This window comes from Lepidochelys kempii, chromosome 3, assembly GCF_965140285.1.
Source record: "Lepidochelys kempii isolate rLepKem1 chromosome 3, rLepKem1.hap1, whole genome shotgun sequence".
Classification (NCBI taxonomy): domain Eukaryota; kingdom Metazoa; phylum Chordata; order Testudines; family Cheloniidae; genus Lepidochelys; species Lepidochelys kempii.
This window is the reverse complement of record NC_136382.1, coordinates 97,422,135-97,446,519: the sequence shown is the minus strand read 5'-3', so window position 1 is coordinate 97,446,519 and position 24,385 is coordinate 97,422,135. Positions and strand designations below refer to the sequence as shown.

Sequence of the window (24,385 nt, the reverse complement as noted above, 5' to 3'; positions counted from 1 at the left end):
AAAGGTGGTCTCTGGTCCAAAGACTCTATCATCTAAGTATAGGACAATGGATGTAGCCAATGTTCATCTTTTTATCCCTGGTTGAATGCCCACATAGGCCCTAAAAATCCAATTGCATTTTTCAGAAAGATATGGGTTATCCCTAGTGCCCTGGCCAATAGCCTTCTCTCCCCATCTGAAGGAAACAGGTCATAAATGTCCAAGGTTATGTCTGAGCTCTTGCTATGGCTGTTAAGCTCGCCTGTGTAGCTGTTTCACTACCACTATCTATTGCTTTGTAAAATACTTGGAATACTTTGGGATCAGGAGCCCTGTAGTATAGAGCGGAGCAGGGCTCCCTTCTCTTTCAGTCCATTGGGATCAGCTCTCTGGAGGAGGGTAGTATATACACTGGCTTCTCCCTCAAGATAAGGGGAAACACTGACAAGAAAAGAAAGCCAGGGCCAGAGCTCCAACCAGAATGGTCCAGGACTGGCAGATTTGGTTAGCACAGACTTGGGTAGAGCAAAGTTTTGTGTGTGGCAGAAGAACCAGGGCTGAATATGAATTTGTGTGTCATCATTATGAACTTTATTTTGGGGACTCTCTGACAATTGTTTGAACTATTTGGTTATTAAGGACTGAGGATTGTTTTGAAGCTTTTCTATTATTAAACCAGCCTCGGGTGGAGATGCTGTTAGCCAGAAAAGAGACTTGCGGGGGGAGGAGGGGCTTAATGGACCCACAAGAGGGGGGCTAACAGGGGCAGAGTGCCTGCAAAGTGACACCTGGCCACAAGAGGGTGCTCAGTAAGCAGCCAACCCACAACAAAAGTCTGAAAAACCAACCCCCACTTAATGCACCTAGAAAATCTGAACGAATACTTCAAAATGGCTGTAATTTTCTACATTTAAAAAAAATCCTAAAAATACAACACAAGTCTTTATTTTTACATATCTCCGCAAAGCTTTAAGAATGCTGTACAAACATTAATTCACCTTCAACACTTCTGTAAGCTTTCCTAATGCTCTTATCACCATGGCATCAGGGAAGTGTCACCTCCATTTTACAGAGTGGAAACTGAAGCACAGAGATTAAGGGCTTGATTCTAACACCCTTACTCACAATGTGCATTACCTAGTTTGGCCAGCAGTCCCAATGAAATCAATGGGACTGCTCCTGGAGCAAAGTAACACTCGCCAGGAACAAAGGCAACAGAATAGAGTCTTAACTGATCTGCTCACAGTAACACAGCAAGTCAGGGCAGAGCCACAGTAGAGGTCAGGAGTTCCTGACTCCCCATCCCACATTTAGTCTAGTAGACTGTGCTGCCTTTTAGGTCTCCTGCTCATGACAAATGGTGTCTAATAAAGAGATTTAAAAGAGCAGAGAACCTTTCATATCTTTAACATTGCTGGCAGTCAAGCATGCAGAAGATGCACTAGGAGTTTGTTTGAAATTATTTCAGTGAGCACTTCAGGGCATGATGAAAGTCGGTCGGACCCTTTCCATGGACTTCAATAGTGTTTAAATCCAGCCCCAAGAGCAATGCAGTACAACTTAAAAATTGAACAGAAACCTCTCCTAATGCAGATAAAGTCACTCCAGAAAGAAGTGTGACTCAGTAAAGGTATAGGAGACAAGAAGATATATTTCTGAATAGGAACCAAATACTCTTTCAGTGGAAATAAGTTAATGAAACAAAAAACAAAATGTTATATAGTTACAATGCTTTAATACAGTGGTCCATATTTCATTAGGTATTTAACATACTCAGATTAAATGTAGAGGTGGTGAAAATGTAGCCCCAATTTCTACAATGCTGCCTGTGATGTTCATCATTTCTAATGTGGAAATCACAGATTCCAGCACACTCTATTAGCAGACTTGTGGTCTCAGCAGGCCATGCTTATGTCAAGATGGTAGATGCAAACTTCTCTGTTTTGCACAAATTAAGAGCCAGGTTCCAATGCCCTTACACATACTAAAAAAAACCTTATATAGTTCTATGGAAGTAGTTCTATGGAAGTCAATGAGACTGCTTGTGTAGAAAGGCTGCACTCAACATAAAAATATTACATTCTGGCTCTGTGTGTTGTCCCGTGTGCTCCAAGCACACATCCTTTGGTTAGGCAAAGATTTGATGACCCTGTGCCAATATCAGTCTCAGGTTTGTATGCCAACCCAGCACATACAATATATAATATTTTGGATACCACAGTTAGGCTGTTATGAATCATAAATATTTAGGACATTAATCAACTTACGATCTGTAATAATTGCATCAAAAAGCATTCCCTTCCTCCATATAGGTTTTGATGCATCAGAAATGAGTGCATCAAGATAGTACTTCTCTAAACCATACTGCCGAAGGTTAGCTCGGATATTCTCATCCGGTCCTCTCCACTTCTGGTTCTTCCTGCTTGCCTTGCCTGCAAGAAAATAAAAAGGGCATAGTCTAAGGCAGAGGTTTTCAACCTGTGGTCCACAGACTATGTCTATTTCCAACAGGGTCTGCCAATGAAAAAAGGTTGAAGGTTGATCTAAGGCAAATTAGATGTGGCAAGTGTTCTGATTTTTCATTATTTATTTTAAGAGAATAAGGAGGTCACCTAGCTCTTATATAATGCTTTTCAACAGTAGATCTCACAACACTTCATAGGATTCATATTTGAGTAGTTGCCTCAAATAAAAACAATTTAAGATCTCTTGTCACCAGACCTGTCCTACTTATTGTGGAAAGTGGCTGTCGGGATTCTCTGAAGTATCAGAAGTTATTCTATTCAAGCCTTCTATTTCACAATTATGTTGTTCCATAAATGCAAATGAGAGGAAGAAACAGTTCAATAAAACTCCCCTACTTCACAGAGATATTGTGAGGAAAGTTTACTAAAGTTTACAAGGCACTCATGTTATGCTAATACACACCACATAAAACCCTACTCATACATCAAATTTAATCTACACAAGAATCTTCCGGAGTAGCAAAAATATTATTAGAACTTTGGGTTTCAAAAGCTGCTAAGAAAATAACTACTGTATGACAGAACAGGATGGTGCCACCAGTACTAGCAGAGGTCTACTGTTTATTTTTAATCCCTTTGGTAGACTAACAATGGCTAATCTTTTATCCTAATTTAACACAGAAAACAAAAGGGATTCAATAAAGCCAATAGGCATTTCTCACCATGAAGGTACTTCTTCGGGATTTAACAGGAAGAGAGAACACATCTGTATCTAACTTTAATATGAAGATAACTTTCCCTCATCTTGAATATTTGCAGATTAAGAAATACACACCTGTGGCATAAGGCATAATATCTCAATGGGAACATATAGTTGCAATATTGAATTCCACTACTTTAAACAGATTTCAGAGTAACAGCCATGTTAGTCTGTCTTTGCAAAAAGAAAAGGAGTACTTGTGGCACCTTAGAGACTAACCAATTTATTTGAGCATGAGCTTTCGTGAGCTACAGCTCACTTCATCGGATGCATACCGTGGAAACTGCAGTAGACATTATATACACACAGAGGCCATGAAACAATACCTCTTCCCACCCCACTGTCCTGCTGGTGATAGCTTATCTAAAGTGATCATCAAGTTGGGCCATTTCCAGCACAAATCCAGGTTTTCTCACCCTCCGCGCCCCCCCCCCCCCCACAAACTCACTGTCCTGCTGGTAATAGCCCATCCAAAGTGACCACTCTCTTCACAATGTGTATGATAATCAAGGTGGGCCATTTCCTGCACAAATCTAGGTTCTCTCACCCCCTCACCCCTCTCCAAAAACCACACACACAAACTCAAACTCCTGCTGGTAATAGCTCATCCAAAGTGACCACTCTCCCTACAGTGTGCATGGTAATCAAGGTGGGTCATTTCCAGCACAGGTCCAGGCTTTCTCACACACACACACACACACACAAACTCACTCTCCTGCTGGCAATAGCTCATCCAAACTGACCACTCTCCAAGTTTAAATCCAAGTTTAACCAGAACGTCTGGGGGGGAGGGGGGGTAGGAAAAAGCAAGGGGAAATCGGCTACCTTGCATAATGACTTAGCCACTCCCAGTCTCTATTTAAGCCTAAATTAATAGTATCCAATTTGCAAATGAATTCCAATTCAGCAGTTTCTCGCTGGAGTCTGGATTTGAAGTTTTTTTGTTGTAAGATAGTGACCTTCATGTCGGTGATTGTGTGACCAGAGAGATTGAAGTGTTCTCCAACTGGTTTATGAATGTTATAATTCTTGACATCTGATTTGTGTCCATTTATTCTTTTACGTAGAGACTGTCCAGTTTGACCAATGTACATGGCAGAGGGGCATTGCTGGCACATGATGGCATATATCATATTGGTGGATGTGCAGGTGAATGAGCCTCTGATAGTGTGGCTGATGTTATTAGGCCCTGTGATGGTGTCCCCTGAATAGATATGTGGGCACAGTTGGCAACGGGCTTTGTTGCAAGGATAGGTTCCTGGGCTAGTGGTTCTGTTGTGTGGTATGTGCTTGTTGGTGAGTATTTGCTTCAGGTTGCGGGGCTGTCTGTAGGCAAGGACTGGCCTGTCTCCCAAGATTTGTGAGAGTGTTGGGTCATCCTTCAGGATAGGTTGTAGATCTTTTGATAAGCTATTACCAGCAGGAGAGTGAGTTTGTGTGTGTGGTTTTTGAAGGGGGGTGAGGGAGTGAGAGAACCTGGATTTGTGCTGGAAATGACCCACCTTGATTATCATACACGTTGTGAAGAGAGTGGTCACTTTGGATGGGCTATCACCAGCAGGACAGTGAGTTTGTGTGGGGGGGCGGAGGGTGAGAAAATCTGGATTTGTGCTGGAAATGGCCCAACTTGATGATCACTTTAGATAAGCTATCACCAGCAGGACAGTGGGGTGGGAAGAGTTATTGTTTCATGGCCTCTGTGTGTATATAATGTCTACTGCAGTTTCCACGGTATGCATCCGATGAAGTGAGCTGTAGCTCACGAAAGCTCATGCTCAAATAAATTGTTTAGTCTCTAAGGTGCCACAAGTCCTCCTTTTCTTTTTCCACTACTTTAAACTGCACTATCAATATAACGAGACAACTCTAAAAAGAGAAGTTCAAAAAAGTTTAACAGTGTTTAGTAACAAAAACTGCCAATACAAACTGGTATTAAAGCCAAAATACTTAAAATTGAGCATTAGTGAGTTCCAACCCACTGCAAAGAAAATGCCCATCTCAAAGCCCAATTCCTCCTCATTCAGTCACGTTTGAGAAGTTTGGATAGAAACTCACTATGCTTGTCCCCATGACCCACTGCTCTGGGGCATCGCTGTTAGCCAAACCAATCTACTTGCCAATCTTACCACTAAACTGAACCATGCCAGGCACCGCCACTCCAGGTGACATAATTCAGTTGTTGTTGGATTGGCAATTAAACTAATTACATATACTAGAAAACTTTAAAATAAAAAAATAAAAATCTTTATATCTTACTGACCCTTAATATTCAGAGTACTGCCTAGTTAGGCTATATCCGTAAATGTGTTAGTATATCACAGACGTTTCACAAAACAAACCCTGTGAAGAGGAATGCTCCTTTCATTCCCGGATCTACTAGTACCTGCTATAAAAGATACTTAAATACTGAAGAGTTAGAATTAACTTGTTCAGAAAGAAAATATACAACGTACCTAATCCATGGACAGTGTTATAATCTATATCAGTACCACACACGTATGCTCCAAAACGTGCAGAGGATATAAGAAGGCCGCCTGCAAAGGAAAAATAAAAGTGGATCGTCTGCTGTCATGGATATTGCTACCTGAGAGTCTCTACTGAGGAACATGAGAATGTGAAAACACATGTACCACTCTGGGTTACAATCAAATGGCAGTTGCCCCTTTCTAGTTATAGTTAGAAATAATATTACTGTGAGGTCCCTTGTATGCCAACACTATTTTCCCTTTTATTCTCTTCACTGTACCTTAGTTTAACTTTGGAGTTTGGTCGTACCGTCTGCACACAAGGGCGCCCATTTCTGCAAGGCAGGCATCCACTCCCATGTACTAAAGTGCATTGCCTTAAAATGTGATGGAATGAAAACCATCAGATGGGGGCCACTCTCACAAGATGATACTGTGCAGTAGCCAAGATAATGACTTGGATAATGGAATGGAGGATATGCTTATAAAACTTGCAGATGACACCAAGATGAGAGGGGTTGCAAGCATTTTCGAGGACAGGATTAGAAATCCAAATGACCTTGACAAATTGGAGAAGTGGTCTGAAATCAACAAGATTAAATGCAATAGACAAGTGCAAAGTACTTCACATAAGAAGGAAAGAATCAAATGCACAATTACAAAATGGGGACTAACTGGCTTGGTGGTGGTGCTGCTGAAAAGGATCTGGGGGTTATAATGGATCACAAACTGAATAGGAGTCAACAATGCGATGCAACTGTGAAAAAGGCCAATATCATTCTGGAGTTTATTAACAGGAGTGTCATTGAAGACATGGGAGGTACTTGTCCCACTCTGCTTGACACTGGTGAGGCCTCAACTGGAGTACTGAGTCTGGGCACCACACTTTAAGAAAGATGTGGACAAATTTGAGGGAGTCCAGAGGAGAGCAACAAAAATGATAACGGGTGTAGAAAACCTGACTTATAAGGAAACGTTAAAAATGCTGTGCATGTTTAGTCTTGCAAAAAGAAAACTATGGGGGGTGGGACCTGAGAACAGTCTTCCAATATGCAAAGGGCTGTTCTAAAGAGGACTGTGATCAATTGTGCCTCATGTCTACTGAAGGTAGGACAAGAAATAATGGACATAATCTGCAGCAAGGGAGATTTAAATTGGATATTGGGGAAAAAAATTAAGGCTTCTAAGGGTTGTGGAATTTCCTGGAATTTAAGGCTTCTAAGGGAGGTTGTGGAATCTCCCCACTCCACTGGAGGTTTTAAGAAACAGGTTGGATAAACATCTATCAGGGATGGTCTACATTTGCTTGGTCCTGCCACAGTGCTGGAGGCTGGACTTGATGACTTCTCAAAGTCCCTTCCAGTGCTACATTTCTATGATTCTCTAACCCAGCAGGATAAACATCTGAGATTCAATGGAGGGTTTAAACTGAGAGGGAGATAAGAGACAGTCAAGGGTAGCAGTGTTCCTCTACAGCTCAAGAGGTACTGATGATACATCTGAAGATATGGAAGAACAGTTTCTAAAAGGAAGAAGAGTTCTACTGTTCATCACCTCTATAAACACCCAGAGGATAGGAGCCACATCAGGAAGAGCTGGTTTGTTCAGCACTTACACTCCCCTCCGGTTACCATAAGATGATTAAATGAACATCAGTTTAAAAATCACTTCTGTCTGATAGTTTCTTTTAAACTTTCTATCGTTACAACTTATCCCTAAAAGGTTAATTAAAGTAAAATATTAGAGTGGGGAAAATATGGTTCTAAGTTTTCTCCTTGTTTACTTTGTCCATTTCACAGCAGTTTGTGTAAATTCAGTGTCTGTTTGTGGGAATGCTTCACACAGCAACAGGGGAGAGAAACTAAAATATTAGGAAAATGTAATTGTAAAAAGCACAACAATTGACAGTGTCAGATGCAGTACTTGAAATAATTTCTAACTCATTTTTATAGTTAGATTTTAAATTGACAATGTCCCTTTCAAGTTATGTAAGTATGGCCAGAACGAAGACAGTTTACTTCCTCAGTTATTGCAATGGATAGGACTGTGTACAGTTAGCATTTTTCTTGGGTATATAATATTTCTTGTTTTACTATGTCAATGGTGTCCTATAAACACACAACAAAAACTAAGAAGTAAATTAAGTATTTGTTTCCCCTTACTGTTGTGATCTGTTAGCTTAGTAAAAAGCTTTATGTATGATTTACCCTTGAAATCATGCTACATCTGAATGGTACATAAAAGGGATTCAAGTGTTTCCTCTCTGCCCTGAACAGCTTTCAAAATAAAGAGAAGGATGGCAGTAATGTACTTCCAAAGAGAAACTGCATTACTGGGTTAAATTATTACTAAGGAGATGTCCACGACAGTAAGCCTAACATAATAGCAAAAGGCCTTACACTGCAACTATAGACCAGACTCTAAACCTGCGACCTCAGTGATGAGTGGTTATGCATACAGATCATCCCATTTTAGTGAATGGAACAGTTCCATAAGAGTCAACAGCTCACCAGCGTGAGTAAGGGGTTCACAATCTGGCCCTTTGTGCTTAGAATACAGATTTTTACTTTAGCCATACTCAGAAGAGGAGTTTAGATTAGTAAAGCGAGACTTTAGGCTTGAGGCTATCAAATGCTACCCATCACCATCTGTGTATTCTTAACACTTATTAAATATGCATGCTAAATATGCCATTTCAGAGCATTTTAAAAAAAAAACCTCTTACACTTATAAATTAATGAATTCAAATTAAGTAAAAATGAAGAGGAAAAAAATAATTGTCCTCCACTTTTCTTTGTTAATTGGATCCGGGAAAAACAAGGTTACTCACCCGAAAGGAGTCACCCGTTTCCCTTCTTGACTGTAATCCCTCAGAACAGATGGGCAGTGCCTCCAGAGAGTCAAGACAAATTTAGCTAGCCCTGTCCCCAAGTATGATATACCACCCAGTCCTATAAAGAGAGCAAGAAAGAGTACTTTGCTCATCTAATAAATTATTTCTTGATTGCAGAAAAGGAAGAGTTAGGAAATATGAACTGACCACTCAGAAAGTCTCTGGTTTTACCTCCCACCTATATCAAATAGTCACACTTTAAAATATTGATGATAATAAAGAACATACAACACTGCCTTCAATTTCTGTATTTCCACCATTACAATGAATTGTTCCCGTTCTAACCTTACCCCCCTTGCCTACATCTCTCTCCAAGTTTGATTTCCTAAGAGAATGAATTCCATGACAAAGTTGCTTTGTAACTTTAGTTTTTATTTAAAACACAAATATTGTAATTAAATGAATCTGACAAGAGAAGCAGAACACAAGCCAAAATGAATTTTCTTGACCTTCCAAAAAGCACTGCCAATCTGTGAAGGGGGAAAAAACAAACAAAAAACACAAGAAAAAGAGAAGAAGTTTCTGAAAAGATTATAGTGTGGACTGAAAATTTCAGTTTGCACATGAACGATATTATATATAAAATGTGGAATTGATAAACGCTTTGTATCATCTGAAAAACACTGATACCATCAAAGCAGGATATTTTCCAAGTCACATTTACAAATAATAAAAAGAGAATCAGTCCCAGAACTGTGGGACCTGCTCCTCCCCATTCCTAACTTCTCAATGAGGACTTGCTGCCATTCATTCTCTGGACCCTTCCTACCAACTAAACACTCCCTTCCCCTCCTCTCCCCTCCCTTCCCCTCTACATTAGCACAGATACCTTTAGAACATTTCTTGTTCCCCTACTTCCTTCTGGATACCTGATCAAAGTTTACCTGGATTTCACTAAGTCACATCCACTACACTCCATCTATAGCTTTTGAAGAAATTGATGAAATTATCTTGACATAATCTACTTAAATGGCACATCCTGAAACATAGGCTTTTCCATTTCAAATTCAAACAAGGCGCAGGAAAAGGTACTTGAATGCCTCATAAGTGATCCAATAAATGGAATAAAAGCTCCCCCTACTGACTTATCAGGAAAAAAACAAACAGACAGACGGGAAAAAAAAAACACTCATCCAGAGAAAGAAATGCACAAATTTGTCACCACATTTCCCTAGGACACAAGGAAGAGCTCATTATTTCCACCCCTGAAGAATATGGTCCAACAATTGCCATGCTAATGTGTTCAGTCGGGGATGCTCTCTGCTCTTCAATACCTTCCTAACAACTCCCCTACAAAAATGTTACAAGGGGCAACATTCTTAAAAGTTCCTACAGTGACATAGGAATCTAACTTCAAAATTTCACATCATTTGGGAACCTAAGTTCTACTGAAAGTCAGAGTGACTTTGGCTCCTAAGCAGTTAAATAACTTCTGAAAATGGGACTTAGGCACTTTCAAAAATGTTACTCAAGGTAAAAAAAGACTTGAGAAGGTACTTTGTTCTACATTTTCAGCAAATCTACCCAGTCCATCTGAAGTTGTAACCACTTCCCCTATAGCACTTTGGGAAATAACCAAGCAGTTGATTTTGTAATTATTCTTATTTGTACTGTGGCAGCACCCAGGCAAGAACCAGGACCGGGAGCCTCAGTCATGAACCAGGACTTCACTGTGCTAGGCACTGTACAAACAAACAGAAAGACAGTCCCTCCCCTAAAGAACTTACTTTTCACACACATAATATATATAAAGAAAGCAATACCCAATTTTCTAATTTTTTTCAGCAGTAGAAAAAGAAATACCTGTTCCAACAAATGGATCAAACACGACATCATTTGCTTTTACTCTCCCATGGTTTGCCATGATGAAAGACAAGCAGGCATCCATGCTTGTGTTCCCAATAAAATGCCTCCTTTTTACACTGTATGACTCAATAAGCTCCCTTTGCCCATCCGCTATCTGTAGAAACATTTAGAAAAAGTCAATGCGATGGCCCTGGATATAATAGGTAAGTAGACTAATAAACAGCCTTAATTATACTACTTCACAAACAGAATATCAGGCACTCTTCATTGAGTAGTATGCCACTTGGATTGAATCCACGGAAAATATAGAAATGAGATTTCTCTATAAAAGAATTGGCCTATTAGTAAAATTCCCAGACTTTAGGCTTGAGGCTATCAATCAATTACAGGGATGTTGCAATTACCAACCGTTATAGGTTTCACAGTAGCAGCTGTGTTAGTCTGTATCCGCAGAAAGAAAAGGAGTACTTGTGGCACCTCAGAGACTAACCAATTTATTTGAGCATGAGCTTTCGTGAGCTACAGCCCACTTCATCGAATGCATACTGTTATGGTGTCAGCTGCCTTTGGGGCACCCCCTTGTGGCCTGAGTTCACTCTGCAGGCCTCCACCTTCAATCTTCCTCCTTTCTTTTCAGGGAAAAAGAAAGTCAAACCAGATCAGTCCTGCAGGCACTTCTGGTTTCCCGCACCACCCCCCAAAACAACAAACCAAAAATAAAAATACAAAAACATTAAGCAATTACCTTAGTGGCCTTAATCTCTGGCCTCAGGTATCTCCGAAAGCCACTGGCAGGCTTGCTTTCTCTGGCAGTCCCTGAAATTCTCTCACCAACCCCCTTCCATTTCCTGTTACTTTTTACAGGGGAATCTCTGTTCAGATGGGCCCCCTTAGTAAGTAGGGTTTTCAACTTTGTACTTGCACAAAACCAAACACCAATGCCCCACCCCTCCTGACTCCATCACACCTCCTCCCTGCCAGTCGCTCACTCATTTTCACTGGGCTGGCTCAGGGGGTTGGGATGCGAGAGGGGGTGAGTGCTCCGGCTGGGGTTGTGGACAGAGATGAGGGGTTTGAGTTGCAGAAGAGGGCTACAGGCTTGGGGATAGAGCCAAGGGGTTTGGAGTACGGGAGGGGGCTCTGGGCTGAGGCAGGGGGTTGGGAGGAGGTACGGGCTCTGCGCTGGGTGTGCGGGAGGGGGCTCCGGGCTGGGGTTGGGCCTCCCTGTTAAGCCCAGAAAATTCAGAATTAAAGTTAAACTTAAAAATTCAAATATATTAATGTATTTATGTAAACGCATGGCTACACAAACCACTTAAGTTCTACATTAAGGTCCTAGCTACACTGGTTTTCCAGCTAGGTTTATAAGCTATGTTTAAGTACTGTTAAAAGCAACACTCTTCAAACCAGAACCTGTTGAAAAAATAGCAAACATTTTTAATGAGAATTTCAACCATCATGTTTCTAACACAGTTTGAACAGAACCAACGTAGGCAGGGTCAAACCACGTTAGAACACTCGTCTGCCATCATGTGCCAGCATAGTTTAATCCAATACCAACTAGCTGGCCAAACCATAGTAGAATCAAAAACAGACAGCTGCAGCGGCACAGGAGCTAGCAAACAGAGCTGTAAACAGGGGACTTTGAGTGGGAGTTTGAAAGGGGAGTTTGTCTTGCAGAGCTTGGTTTTCTTTTTGTTTGTTTGTTTTTTCTGTGGGGGGTGGTGTTTTGGGTGTGGTTTGTTTTTCCCAGATTAACAGGATTTAGGTGGGAAGGCTATGACAGACACAGAGGCAGCAGTGGGAGTGACCCATGTTGTGGAAGACACAATGAAGATGACTGGATGTGGAAGCTGTGGTATGTACATGATCCTGGAGGGGGCACCTGGTAAGAGTTTTGTCTGTATGAAATGCCATCTGATAGAGCTGATGGAGGAAAAGATCCAAGGTTTGGAGATGCAGGTGGAAAGGCTGGTTGAGTTTAGGAAGGGGTTTGAGCAGATTATGGAGCAAAGACATGAGGTATCTGAAGGGAAAAGCTCAGACTTGCAGATGGAAGCAGGACTGGGGAATTCTGAGGGGAGACTGGGTGAGGAAAGTGGTCAGTGGAAGCATGTGACTAAAAGAAACAGGCAGAGGAAAAGACGGGCTAGTGAAGGAGAAACAGAGCTCAAGAATAGGTCTACAGAGTTGGAAAATGAAGAAGGGGCTCAGCAGGTAGTCACTGAAGGTGGAAGGGCAAGGAAGAAGAGAAGAGCGGCTAGTCCTATAGGAAAAGGAGAAGAGTTAATGGAGATTACACCAAATATGAGCCCCAGGAGGATACAGGATGGGTTGAAGAGGATTACAAGGGAGAATAGGAATGGAAAGAATTTGCAGCCAGAGGGAACAAGGGATAGACTGGAGAATAGCACCGTCACTTGGAAAAGGCAGGTCTATGTGATTGGGGACTCTTTACTGAGAAGAATAGATAGGCCTGTAACCAGAGCTGATCCAGAGAATAGGAGGGTGTGCTGTCTTCCAGGTGCTAAGATACAGGATGTAGACCTGAGGTTGAAAAGGATTCTAAAGGGAGCAGGAAAGAATCCCCTAATTATCCTTCATGTGGGAACAAATGATACGGCTAGATTCTCGCTGGAAAGTATTAAGGGAGACTATGCTAGGCTGGGGAAGATGCTTAAGGAAATCGAGGCTCAGGTGATCTTTAGTGGGATTCTGCCTGTTCCTAGAGAAGGGCAACAAAGGTGTGACAAGATTATGACTATCAACAAATGGCTTAGGCAGTAGTGCTATAGGGAGGGCTTTGGGGTGTATGGCCACTGGGAGGCATTCATGGACAGAGGACAGTTGTCTCAGGATGGACTTCATCTGAGTAGGGAAGGAAAGAGACTTCTAGGATGGAGGCTGGCACAACTGATTAAGAGAGCTTTAAACTAGGAATTTGGGGGAGATGGTTGGGAGATGTCCAGGTAATCTCCACGACAGATTTTAGCATTGAGAGGAAAGAAAACGAAGTAAGAAAGGATACAGCCGTGGGGAGGAGGAAGGGCAGTGTAGATACTAGTCTAATAGGTTATAATGGCTGTAGAATGACCGTGCCTAATAGGGTACAGAATGTGAGTGAGGCCAAACAGCAAAAATTAAGATGTTTGTACACTAATGCGAGGAGCTTAGGTAACAAAATGGAGGAACTAGAGCTACTGGTGCAGGAAGTGAAACCAGATATTATAGGGATAACAGAAACATTATGGAGTAGTCGTCATGACTGGGCTACAGGTATTGAGGGGTATGTGCTGTTTAGGAAAGACCGAAATAAAGGAAAAGGTGGTGGAGTAGCACTGTATATCAATGATGAGGTAGAATGTAAAGAAATAAGTGATGAAATGGATATGACTGAGTCTGTCTGGCAAAAATTACATTGGGGAAGGAAACTATTAGGGCCTCCCCTGAGGTGTGCTATAGACCGCCGGGATCTAATTTGGATATGGATAGAGCCCTTTTTAATGTTTTTAATAAAGTAAATACTAATGGAAACTGTGTGATCATGGGAGACTAACTTCCCAGATATAGACTGGAGGACGAGTGCTAGTAATAATAATAAGGCTCAGATTTTCCTAGGTGCGATAGCTGATGGATTCCTTCAGCAAGTAGTTGCTGAACCGACTAGAGGGGATGCCATTTTAGATTTGGTTTTGGTGAGTAGTGAGGACCTCATAGAAGAAATGGTTGGTTGTAGGGGATAGTCTTGGCTCAAGTGATCATGAGCTAATTCAGTTCAAACTGAACGGAAGGATTAACAAAAATAAATCTGCAACTAGGGTTTTTGATTTCAAAAGGGCTGACTTTCAAAAATTAAGGAAATTAGTTAGGGAAGTGGATTGGACTGAAGAATTTATGGATCTAAAGGTAGAGGAGACCTGGGATTATTTTAAATCAAAGCTGCAGAAGCTATCAGAAGCCTGCATCCCAAGAAAGGGGAAAAAATTCATAGGCAGGAGTTGTAGACTGCTGGATGAGCAAGCATCTCAGAGAGGTGATTAAGAAAAAGCAGAAAGCATACAGGGAGTGGAAGAAAGGAGGGATCAGCAAGGAAAGCTGCCTTATCGAGGTCAGAACATGTAGGGATAAAGTGAGACAGGCTAAAAGTCAAGTAGAGTTGGACCTTGCAAAGGGAATTAAAACGGTTCTACAGTCATATAAATAAGAAGAAAGCAAAGAAAGAAGAAGTGGGACTGCTAAACACTGAGGATGGAGTGGAGGTCAAGGATAATCTAGGCATGGCCCAATATCTAAACAAATACTTTGCCTCAGTCTTTAATAAGACTAAAGAGGATCTTAGGGACAATGGTAGCATGACAAATGGGAATGAGGATATGGAGGTAGACATTACCATATTTGAGGTAGAAGCAAAACTTAAACAGCTTAATGGGACTAAATCAGGGGGCCCAGATAATCTTCATCCAAGAATATTAAAGGAATTGGCATATGAAATTGCAAGCCCATTAGCAAGAATTGTTAATGAATCTGTAAACTCAGGGGTTGTACCATATGATTGGAGAATTGCTAACATAGTTCCTATTTTTAAGAAAGGGAAAAAAACTGATCCGGGTAATTATAGGCCTGTTAGTTTGACCTCTGTAGTATGCAAGGTCTTGGAAAAAATTTTGAAGGAGAAGGTAGTTAAGGACATTGAAGTTAATGGTAAACGGGACAAAATACAACATGGTTTTACAAAAGGTAGATCGTGCCAAACCAACCTGATCTCCTTCTTTGAGAAAGTAACAGATTTTTTTAGACAAAGGAAACGCAGGGGATCTAATTTACCTAGATTTTAGTAAGGCATTTGATGCCGTGCCACATGGGGAATTATTAAATTGGAAAAGATGGGGATCAATAGGAAAATTGAATGGTGGATAAGGAATTGGTTAAAGGGGAGACTACAACGGGTCCTATTGAAAGGTAAACTGTCAGGCTGGAGGGAGGTTACCAGTGGAGTTCCTCAAGGATCGGTTTTGGGACCAATCTTATTTAATCTTTTTATTACTGACCTCGGCACAAAAAGTGGGAGTGTGCTAATAAAGTCTGCGGATGACACAAAGCTGGGAGGTATTGCCAATTTAGAGAAGGACAGGGATATCCTACAGGAGGATCTGGATGACCTTGTAAACTGGAGTAATAGTAATAGGATGAAATTTAATAGTGAGAAGTGTAAGATCATGCATTTAGGGATTAATAACAAGAATTTTAATTATAAGCTAGGGACGCATCAATTAGAAGTAACGGAAGAGGAAAAGGACCTTGGAGTATTGCTTGATCATAGGATGACTATGAGCCGACAATGTCATATGGCCGTGAAAAAAGCTAATGCGGTCTTGGGATGCATCAGGAGAGGTATTTCCAGTAGGGATAAGGAGGTTTTAGTACCGTTATACAAGGCACTGGTGAGACCTCACCTGGATACTGTGTGCAGTTCTGGTCTCCCATGTTTAAGAAGAATGAATTCAAACTGGAACAGGTACAGAGAAGGGCTATTAGGATGATCTGAGGAATGGAAAACTTGTCTTATGAAAGGAGACTCAAGGAGCTTGGCTTGTTTAGCCTAACTAAAAGAAGGTTGAGGGGAGATATGATTGCTCTCTATAAATATATCAGAGGGATAAATACTGGAGAGGGAGAGGAATTATTTAAGCTCAGTACCAATGTGGACACAAGAACAAATGGATATAAACTGGCCACCAGGAAATTTAGACTAGAAATTAGACAAAGGTTTCTAACCATCAGAGGAGTGAAGTTTTGGAATAGCCTTCCAAGGGAAGCAGTGGGGGCAAAAGATCTATCTGACTTTAAGATTAAACTCGATAAGTTTATGGAGGAGATGGTATGATGGGATAACATGGTTTTGGTAATTAAATATGCATGGTAAATAGGCCCAATGGCCTGTGATGGGATATTAGATGGGGTGGGATCCGAGTTACCCAGGAAAGAATTTTCTGTAGTATCTGGCTGATGAATCTTGCCCATATGCTCAGGGTTTAGCTGATCGCCATATTTGGGGTCGGGAAGGAATTTTCCTCCAGGGCAGATTGGAAGAGGCCCTGGAGGTTTTTCACCTTCCTCTGTAGCATGGGGCACGGGTCACTTGCTGGAGGATTCTCTGCTCCTTGAAGTCTTTAAACTACGATTTGAGGACTTCAATAGCACAGATATAGGTGTGAGGTTTTTTTTGTAGGAGTGGTGGGTGAAATTCTGTGGCCTGCGTTGTGCAGGAGGTCAGACTAGATGATCATAATGGTCCCTTCTGACCTAAATATCTATGAATCTATGAACAGGTTTCTATGTTTAAATATTGTTAAAAAGCCAGTGCAGATGCGACAACGACTTTAGGCCTTTCACAGTGTTGCAGCAACTCAAGGCCCTCTCTTCATTAGTGACAGAGGTGGACAATACTCTTAGTAACTAAGAGCTAACCAAGTATCATTCTTGCTAGCAGCCCAGGTGGTCACAATTGTCTTCTTGTAACCAGCTCTTATTACTTGGTTAGGGACCTTGTCCAGATATCAAAGTTTGTGTAAACAAGTTGGCTGGTCTTCCTTCCTTCTAGTTTTCTTTGCATTAGGACATCCAAGAGTGCATTTCCCCAGGTACTGCTGGTCCTACCTGTGAACATGACCTCTGGATGCTCTATCCTTGCTGAAGCAGTACAAGACACTAGTTCAGATTTTCCCAGGATGCACTGATACAAATACAGTTAGGTAGGCAGAATATGGACATGCCAATGTGACTGAACCATGGCCATATTGTGAAAGACATTGCTGTATGAACACAAATCAATCATGTTTATTGTACATGGATCAGATGAACATGTCCCAGCCAGTTTAAAAAACATGGCCGTACTTCCTATATAGTGTAGATGGGGCCAAAGTCCGGCACTTCCAACGTTCTGCTCCATAAACGTCAACTTCCGATTTACACTGAGTCAATAACTTCTGAGGTCCCAAGTTCATAGAATCATAGGACTGGAAGGGACCTCAAGAGGTCATCTAGTCCAGTCGCCTGCACTCATGGCAGGACTAAATATTATCTAGACCAAGGGTTTCAAACATGCGGCCCGCAAAGCTATTTGCTATGGCCCACCAAGCTCCCTGCGCCCCCGCACCCCTGCCCCAGTTATTTCCTGCAGCTGCCAAGTTCCCCTCCCACAGCGCGCCTCATCCCTGCTCCTCTACTTACCTCCAGGCGCTTCCCACCGCCAAACAGCTGTTTGGCAGCACTTAGCGGTTTCCAGAGGGGAAGAGCAGGGAGCCGCGTGCTCAGGGGAGGAGGCGGAGAAGAGGCACGGCAGGGGCGGGGAGGAGCTGGGGTGGGGACTTTGGGGAAGGGGTTGGAATGGGGGCAGGGCAGGGGCGGTGCAGGCCTCATGGAAGAGGTGGAGTGGGGGCGGGCAGTGTCAGTGATGCAGCCCTTTGGCCAATGTATTAGTCTTCATGAAGCCCTCCTGGTAATTTGAGTTTGAGATCCCTGATCTAGACCATTCTGACAGGTGTTTGTCTAACCTGCTCTTAAAAATCTCCAATGATTGAGATTTTACAACCTCCCTAGGCAATTTATTCCAGTGCTTAACCACCCTGACAGTTAGGAAGGTTTCCTAAAGTGCAACAAGGGAGGTTTAGGTTGGACATTAAGACCACTGCTTCTTGCCCTGTCCTCAGAGGTTAAGAACAACAATTTTTCTCCCGCCTCCTTGTACCAACCTTTTATGTACTTGAAAACTATTATGGTCCCTTCTCAGTTTTCTCTTTTCCAGACTAAACAAACCCATTTTTTTCAATCTTCCCTCCTAGGTCACGTTTTCTAGACCTTTAATCACTTTTGTTGCTCTTCTCTGGACTTTCTCCAATTTGTCCACATCTTTCCTGAAATGTGGCACCCAGAACTGGACACAATACTCCAGCTGAGGCCTAATCAGCGCACAGTAGAGTGGAAGAATTACTTCATGTCTTGCTTACAACACTCCTGCTAATACATCCCAGAATGATGTTCGCTTTTTTGCAACAGCGTTACACTGCTGTCTCATATTTAGCTTGTGAAGTTGCAGGGATAGGACCCATGGGAAAACTACCTTTCTTTACCTACTTAGGTGCCATCTGGGGCCACTTCAAGTCCCTACGGCAGGTTAGAACAGCCGCAGGGATGCCCTAATTTGGATCCAGCTGCCTATAGCTTCAGGATGTTGTTCAGAGAGCCTGGAACAGCTAGAGAGTGGTGCTTCAGCCACATACCTCCCTCCACACACCTTTACTCTGGGTGTAGTGAAGAGGCTGTGTAGTACTATTAAGCCAGTATTGTGCCTTGCAGAAACTTGTCCCTATGTTGGAGAACTCCCCAGTGGACAAGTTTACAGCTCCTCTGTGCTGGCAGAGCTGCCTTAAAGGGGATGTACAGTGGCACAATAATTCATTGGGTCCCTCATGTCTAATCTCTTTTTACAGACACCTTAATCTTTTCATTTTTGTTTGGACTGATGAATTAACCTGTCTTTTCTTACTCACAATAAGGATTCCCAGAATTCTGCACTATCATTGCATTATACTGTATATGGTGGCATAAACAACTAGTAAATTTTTAAAAAGCAGAGAATTTATCACTTTTTTTTTAAAGCTTTAAATTTTCTTACATTTAATTTCTAAAAAAATAAAGTTTAAGTAATGATGCTAGAATCTGTCTTTTTGGATTATGCAAATTACTAAGATGTGATATAGTTTTACCACTCACCCATCTACCAAAATACAAATCAAGAGGTTCTTCTGGAATGTTGTTAGGGTCCATTCCATAATCTTCCAGAATCCAGAAGATATGTTCTGGGTTTTTTAAATTCACTTTTCCTTCAAATGGCAGAAATTCCAGAGCCTGTATAAATAGGAAAAACAAATTCTAGACTTCCTGGGGCAAATTTTTAAATAGTCAGGACAAGAAAAACAAAACTCATCTGTTAATTAGACATTAAAAGTTACCAGAAAAGTGGGAAGGGGACAAAGAAGATTGAGATTTCACTCTTTAGCTTCTTTCTGATGTATAAAGAAAGACTGAATGGTTTTGGATTGAAGATAGGTCAGGAGCCATTGTGTGTATTATTACATGTACATTGCTCACTTCTAAAAGAGATCTACTGTGAATACTAAATATGGAATTTTCAAATTAAAGCTTTTTTCAAGTCAAGCCAAAAAGTACCTGCTCTCAGTAAGGACTATGGCTACACCAAGTGTCTAGTTTCAAAATTCAGACATTTTTCATGTAGCCACTTAAAAAAATATTCTAGCCATAACTGGGGCGGAGGGAGGAGGAGATTCACCCCAGCTCCCTTGTAAGTGAGAAACAGCTGAAGGAATTTTGCTCAAACTTCCTCACTGGAACCCAACACCACAAAAATGAGAATCAACATTCACAGTGAAAATTTCAGCAAGATATATAAAATAGGTGGCTATAAAGACTACAAAATATTTTGCATAAGTACAGTAGTCACTATTTCTCTAAAAGATCATGGGAATATACAAAAATTAGCATTCACTTACCAATGCTTCTTGATTAAAACACTATTCTAGTTATGAGGAGACAGCACGGTCCAGCAGATTGGGCGCAGGACCAGGAATCAGAAGACTATTTCCAGCTCCGCAGCTAACTCAATGCATCACATTGGGCAAGCCACTTAAGTCAAAGTTTTCCAAACACAAATGCCTAAAGTAAAGGCACCTGAAAGTGGCCAGATTTTCAGAGGTGCTGCGTCCAGAAGTCCATTGCCTAACTTTAGCCATCCGACTTTCAACATTTTGGCCTTAACAACTCAGTGCCTCAGTTTCCCCATTTGTAAAATAGGTTCATTGATACTTTGTTTTTCCTCATAAAAAGGTTTTGAGTGAGATCTATTAGGAAAAGTACCAACTGTGGGATTTTCAATGGATTTTGAGTTAGGCACCCAGCTCCCATTCCATTTCAAATGAAATTAGGATGACTAAATCCCTTAAACCCTTTTGAAAATCCCAACTCAAGTGTAAATGTATTAACACTATAGTATTCTTATGAATACATGAAGTTGAAAATAAGATTTTTTTTAAATCACTTACATCTATCCTTTTAATTTTTTCCTCTTGTATCAGTGTTTTGTTAAATGCATGAATATGTATTTTGTATGTTGAGTTTGACTGTAGATATGGAACCTAAAATAAAGAAAAAACACCTTTTGGTTAGTACAAATTGCAACGCTATCCTGTGTGACTGAAATTAATTGCCTAGATTTTTAGAAACGTACCATTTTCTCCATTGGGTAGTCCTTCAGAGATGTGAACAGCTCTTCTGCAGATTTTCCCTGACCCCACAGTTCAAATATAGACCTGGAAATTCCATGATTATTAGATTGCTGTCAGTGAAGAAAACGATGCCTTATAAAATAAGCATCCTATTTCATATTCAGTCTTCTTTCACAGCATATTCAGGAAAGCACTTAAGCACATGCTTATGTGCTGCCTTGAATAGGGTTTTGTTTTGTTAATTGGGTCTCAGCTGGAGATGCAAATTTTAGTCCCTATGTTATGGGACCCTTAAAAAAACATCCTTCATTTAACAATGTTAGCATTAATTACTACCATGCTACCAGGCATGATTCACCAACAAAAACTCACTCATGTTTAAAATGTTCAGGAAAGAGCATTCAGGCTGAAATTCTGTTCTTTACCTATTTCAAAGTGTTTAGATATCATTATACCTGAGAATTATACTGTGCTGTAATGCCCAAGCTATAATGGGACTAGCTACCATCAGAGGTTCTGTCTCATTTTTAAGATGTTCTTTCTTATGCCATTTTGAGACACATCACCAGCATTACCACCACCAACTTTTTATGGATTTCCTTTGCTTTCTATACTGCCAGTTTTAAGAGAAAGAAAAAACAAAACAAAACCCCTCTTGGAAGCTATGAGAGTTGACACCCTACGCTAAACTCTTCCTTTGGAACAGTTATAGTAATACACCATAGTTTGCCTTTTCTCCCATTCAAATATCCTAATCCAGTGGCCTTTTCATGTCAGAAAAGGCCTTTTTCAGTACCAGGAACATTAATGGCATCATATATTGCTATACGTTCATAAAAACTCTTATGAAATATCTAAGGATTAGTCACTATGCAGCACTTTAATTTTCAAAGATGAGGGTCTAACATCTTCAAAATGCTGAAAGGTTCCAGTTAGCTCAAATGGACGTGCCAATGAGCTATATTTTATTAAGTAACAACAAAAGCCACTCAGAATAAATCATTTTATTAATGTATTCAGTTCCTGAAAGTGTTATTTAAAGCTAAATTTGTAATCTGCATTTCCCCTGGAAAATAGGACATTTTTGAAGTCTGTTATTTCTTCTCACAGCATCTGTGTTTCTATCTACTGGGAGATTTTAAATTACTCAGAGTAAGAGCTACATAAATGCTGGCAGTCTAAACTGCATTAAGCAGAACTGAATATTAATCTTTGTCTTTTAATGTTAGAGGGATATTTAAAAAAAGTTGTTAGACCTGCATCTCACCTATTTATCTATCTGTTGGCAAAGACCACATCATTCTTTTGTTGTTGCTGGTGTTGGGTTTTTTTAATAGTGCTTCAGAGCGCAGTACTTAAACACCTTCATTGCTAGCAACCTGAAAAATCATCAACAACCTTATACTTTTATTATATATATTATAAAACTAATGTGTGGGCACAATGGGTGAAAAAAATACAATGTGCAGCTATATTAGGTTCATTCTTTCTAAGGGATATCCTTAATTATTCTTTTTTTCTTGAATATTAGAAATATATTTTTTGAAGGCAACCTTTATGAAAGATCACTACCACTTAGGTGAATTTCAAAAAACATTTTGCTGAAAATGCCATACCTTTTAGTTTCCTTTCCCATTGTTGTTTGAAGTAGAGCACAATTTATCCCCAGAGAAAATACAACTACATTTTACCATATAAAGGCACATTTGCATGAGCACACTCAAAGCCTAGCATAGATTAAACTGAATATATGATGCAATCGACAGTCAAAAAGACATAAGGCTTCCTTTTCAGCCCTCAGACCGTTGAGTCTGGTCTGCAAAGTGCCATATAATGGACACAGCCTTCTGCAGTTTGAAAAGCATATAGGGCTGTATCCTCCCCTCTGCTTCCACCACCAGAGCCAAAACAAGGAGACCTCATCTTAAGGGAGGAAGGCACTAGCTCTCTGGAACATTTCCCCTTTCCTAGGACCCGCTGGAAGGCTCTCTACTGCAACTCCAGAGGCTGAGGACTCAGCATTCAGGAGTGGAAAAGCGATGCCAGGAAGCAGCTACTCTGTACCCCTTTTTTTTAAAATTCAGTGTTTAACACTTATCTATCACTTACAACTGATGTAAAAATAAAAATATATCCCAATGGATTAAAAAAATCTCTCCCCTTTCTCCTTTAAAAAAGTCACTAACTTAAAATGACACAAGGTGTCCAAACAACTTTGCCACAAGGTTGTTCACATGAAGAAATAAGTACTGTACTCTGCAATGAAGAACACAGGATAAGACTGCTAAAGAGATTTGAAACTAAAGAATAAAGACGGATTCTTTTCAATCAATCGTATTTCATTTCAACAATGTGTAGACATTTTCAAAGTTTCAACAGTGAAATTAAAAAAAATAAAGACTCCATGTAAAAATATTTGCCACAAAATCGTTGCCCTGCTGTACATGATTTGTAACTCTTACTTTGCACATACTGTCCTTCTCATTAGTCCCCTTGCCATCTCTTCTGAAGGAATATTGAGAATCCAAAATGGAGACTGAAATAAAAAGACAGTAAGAGAAATCCCAGTGCTAAGAAGAGGATATCACAAGACACTATACAATTAAGATTACTTATATAAAATTACAATACGCAATCAAAGGTACAAGAACACCTTTTTTCTGGTTCTGATTTAACTGTTGTATAAATAGGAGGATGTAATATTCAGTTTGAGGTCAAACAGGAGCAGCTGGAATGCATGCACACACATGCTCTGTTTAGCACATGTAGATAGTCCAAAATAGTAGATTGTCCACTTGTTTCTTCATCTTTCCCCAAAGAATCCCATAGAAGCATAACCTGACAGTTGTATTTACATTTACCTATCCTTGCTTGCTTCGTTTTGATTAACTGCTAAGACTAAAATTTAATACCTTCACTTTTCTAGATACTCACACATTAGTTTTAGAGACAAAACCCCAAATCCAATCAGGACTCCAGCTACTGCAAAGGCCAGGTTTCAGAGTAGCGGTCGTGTTAGTCTGTATTTGCTAAAAGAAAAGGAGGACTCGTGGCACCTTAGAGACTAACCAATTTATTTGAGCATAAGCTTTCGTGAGCTACAGCTACAGCTCACAAAAGCTTATGCTCAAATAAATCTGTTAGTTTCTAAGGCACCACAAGTCCTCCTTTTCTTTTTGCAAAGGCTAGCAATTCTCATGGCTCAACTGCTTTAGAAAGAAGCAACAGACTTCCAGTAGATGGCACTATTTCTTTTAAGGTTATAGTCAGTAGCATGTATAGCAACTACCCTTCCACAATTCTATCTTGAGACATCACATGAAGGGGTAGAAAGCAGACATTATAGCAACATAATGCTGCATTAGGGTTTATATTGGAAAGTGAGAAAGAACTAACTAAGGAGTTGAACACTTCATAGCTTGTGTATATCAAGCTCACTGGACCCACCAGGGGCTCCTTCCATCCCTGCATTCCACCCCACAAGCTCCTTATGAGCTACCCTCTCTCTCATCCCCCTCTATTCCAGGGACGCCCTGCAACTCCACTCTGCCAGGGGTTTGCGCACCCCCCTCCCTGAGATGCTGGCAGACCAAGCGCCAACTCATGCCAAGGCCAAGGACTTCACTGAATACAGACATATGCACAGCTGGAATCCAGTTTGGCTTACTAATGGGTTAGCATAGTTAAAATCAATATTAGTGTTACAAGAATGTGTT

The 24,385-nt window shown here is 40.7% G+C and overlaps 1 protein-coding gene across 9 annotated transcripts in view; it reads right to left on the bottom strand.

Moving 5' to 3' along the window:
* Window positions 1-24,385, bottom strand: part of TRMT11 (tRNA methyltransferase 11) — a 63,721-nt gene that overhangs the window by 30,836 nt on the left and 8,500 nt on the right. For 4 of the 9 annotated variants that reach the window (XR_012158046.2, XM_073337235.2, XM_073337236.2 and 1 more), the window contains exons 3-9: window positions 23,132-23,205; window positions 20,672-20,753; window positions 20,487-20,579; window positions 19,141-19,275; window positions 10,366-10,522; window positions 5,658-5,738; window positions 2,247-2,411 (exon numbers count right to left, since the gene is read on the bottom strand). Coding sequence is in view for 8 of the 9 variants with exons in the window: in XM_073337235.2 (XP_073193336.2) it covers window positions 2,247-2,411; window positions 5,658-5,738; window positions 10,366-10,522; window positions 19,141-19,275; window positions 20,487-20,579; window positions 20,672-20,753; window positions 23,132-23,205 (787 nt within the window). In the remaining variant the exon portion in view is untranslated. The other 5 variants (XM_073337239.2, XM_073337237.2, XM_073337240.2 and 2 more) reach the window with 5 other exon arrangements.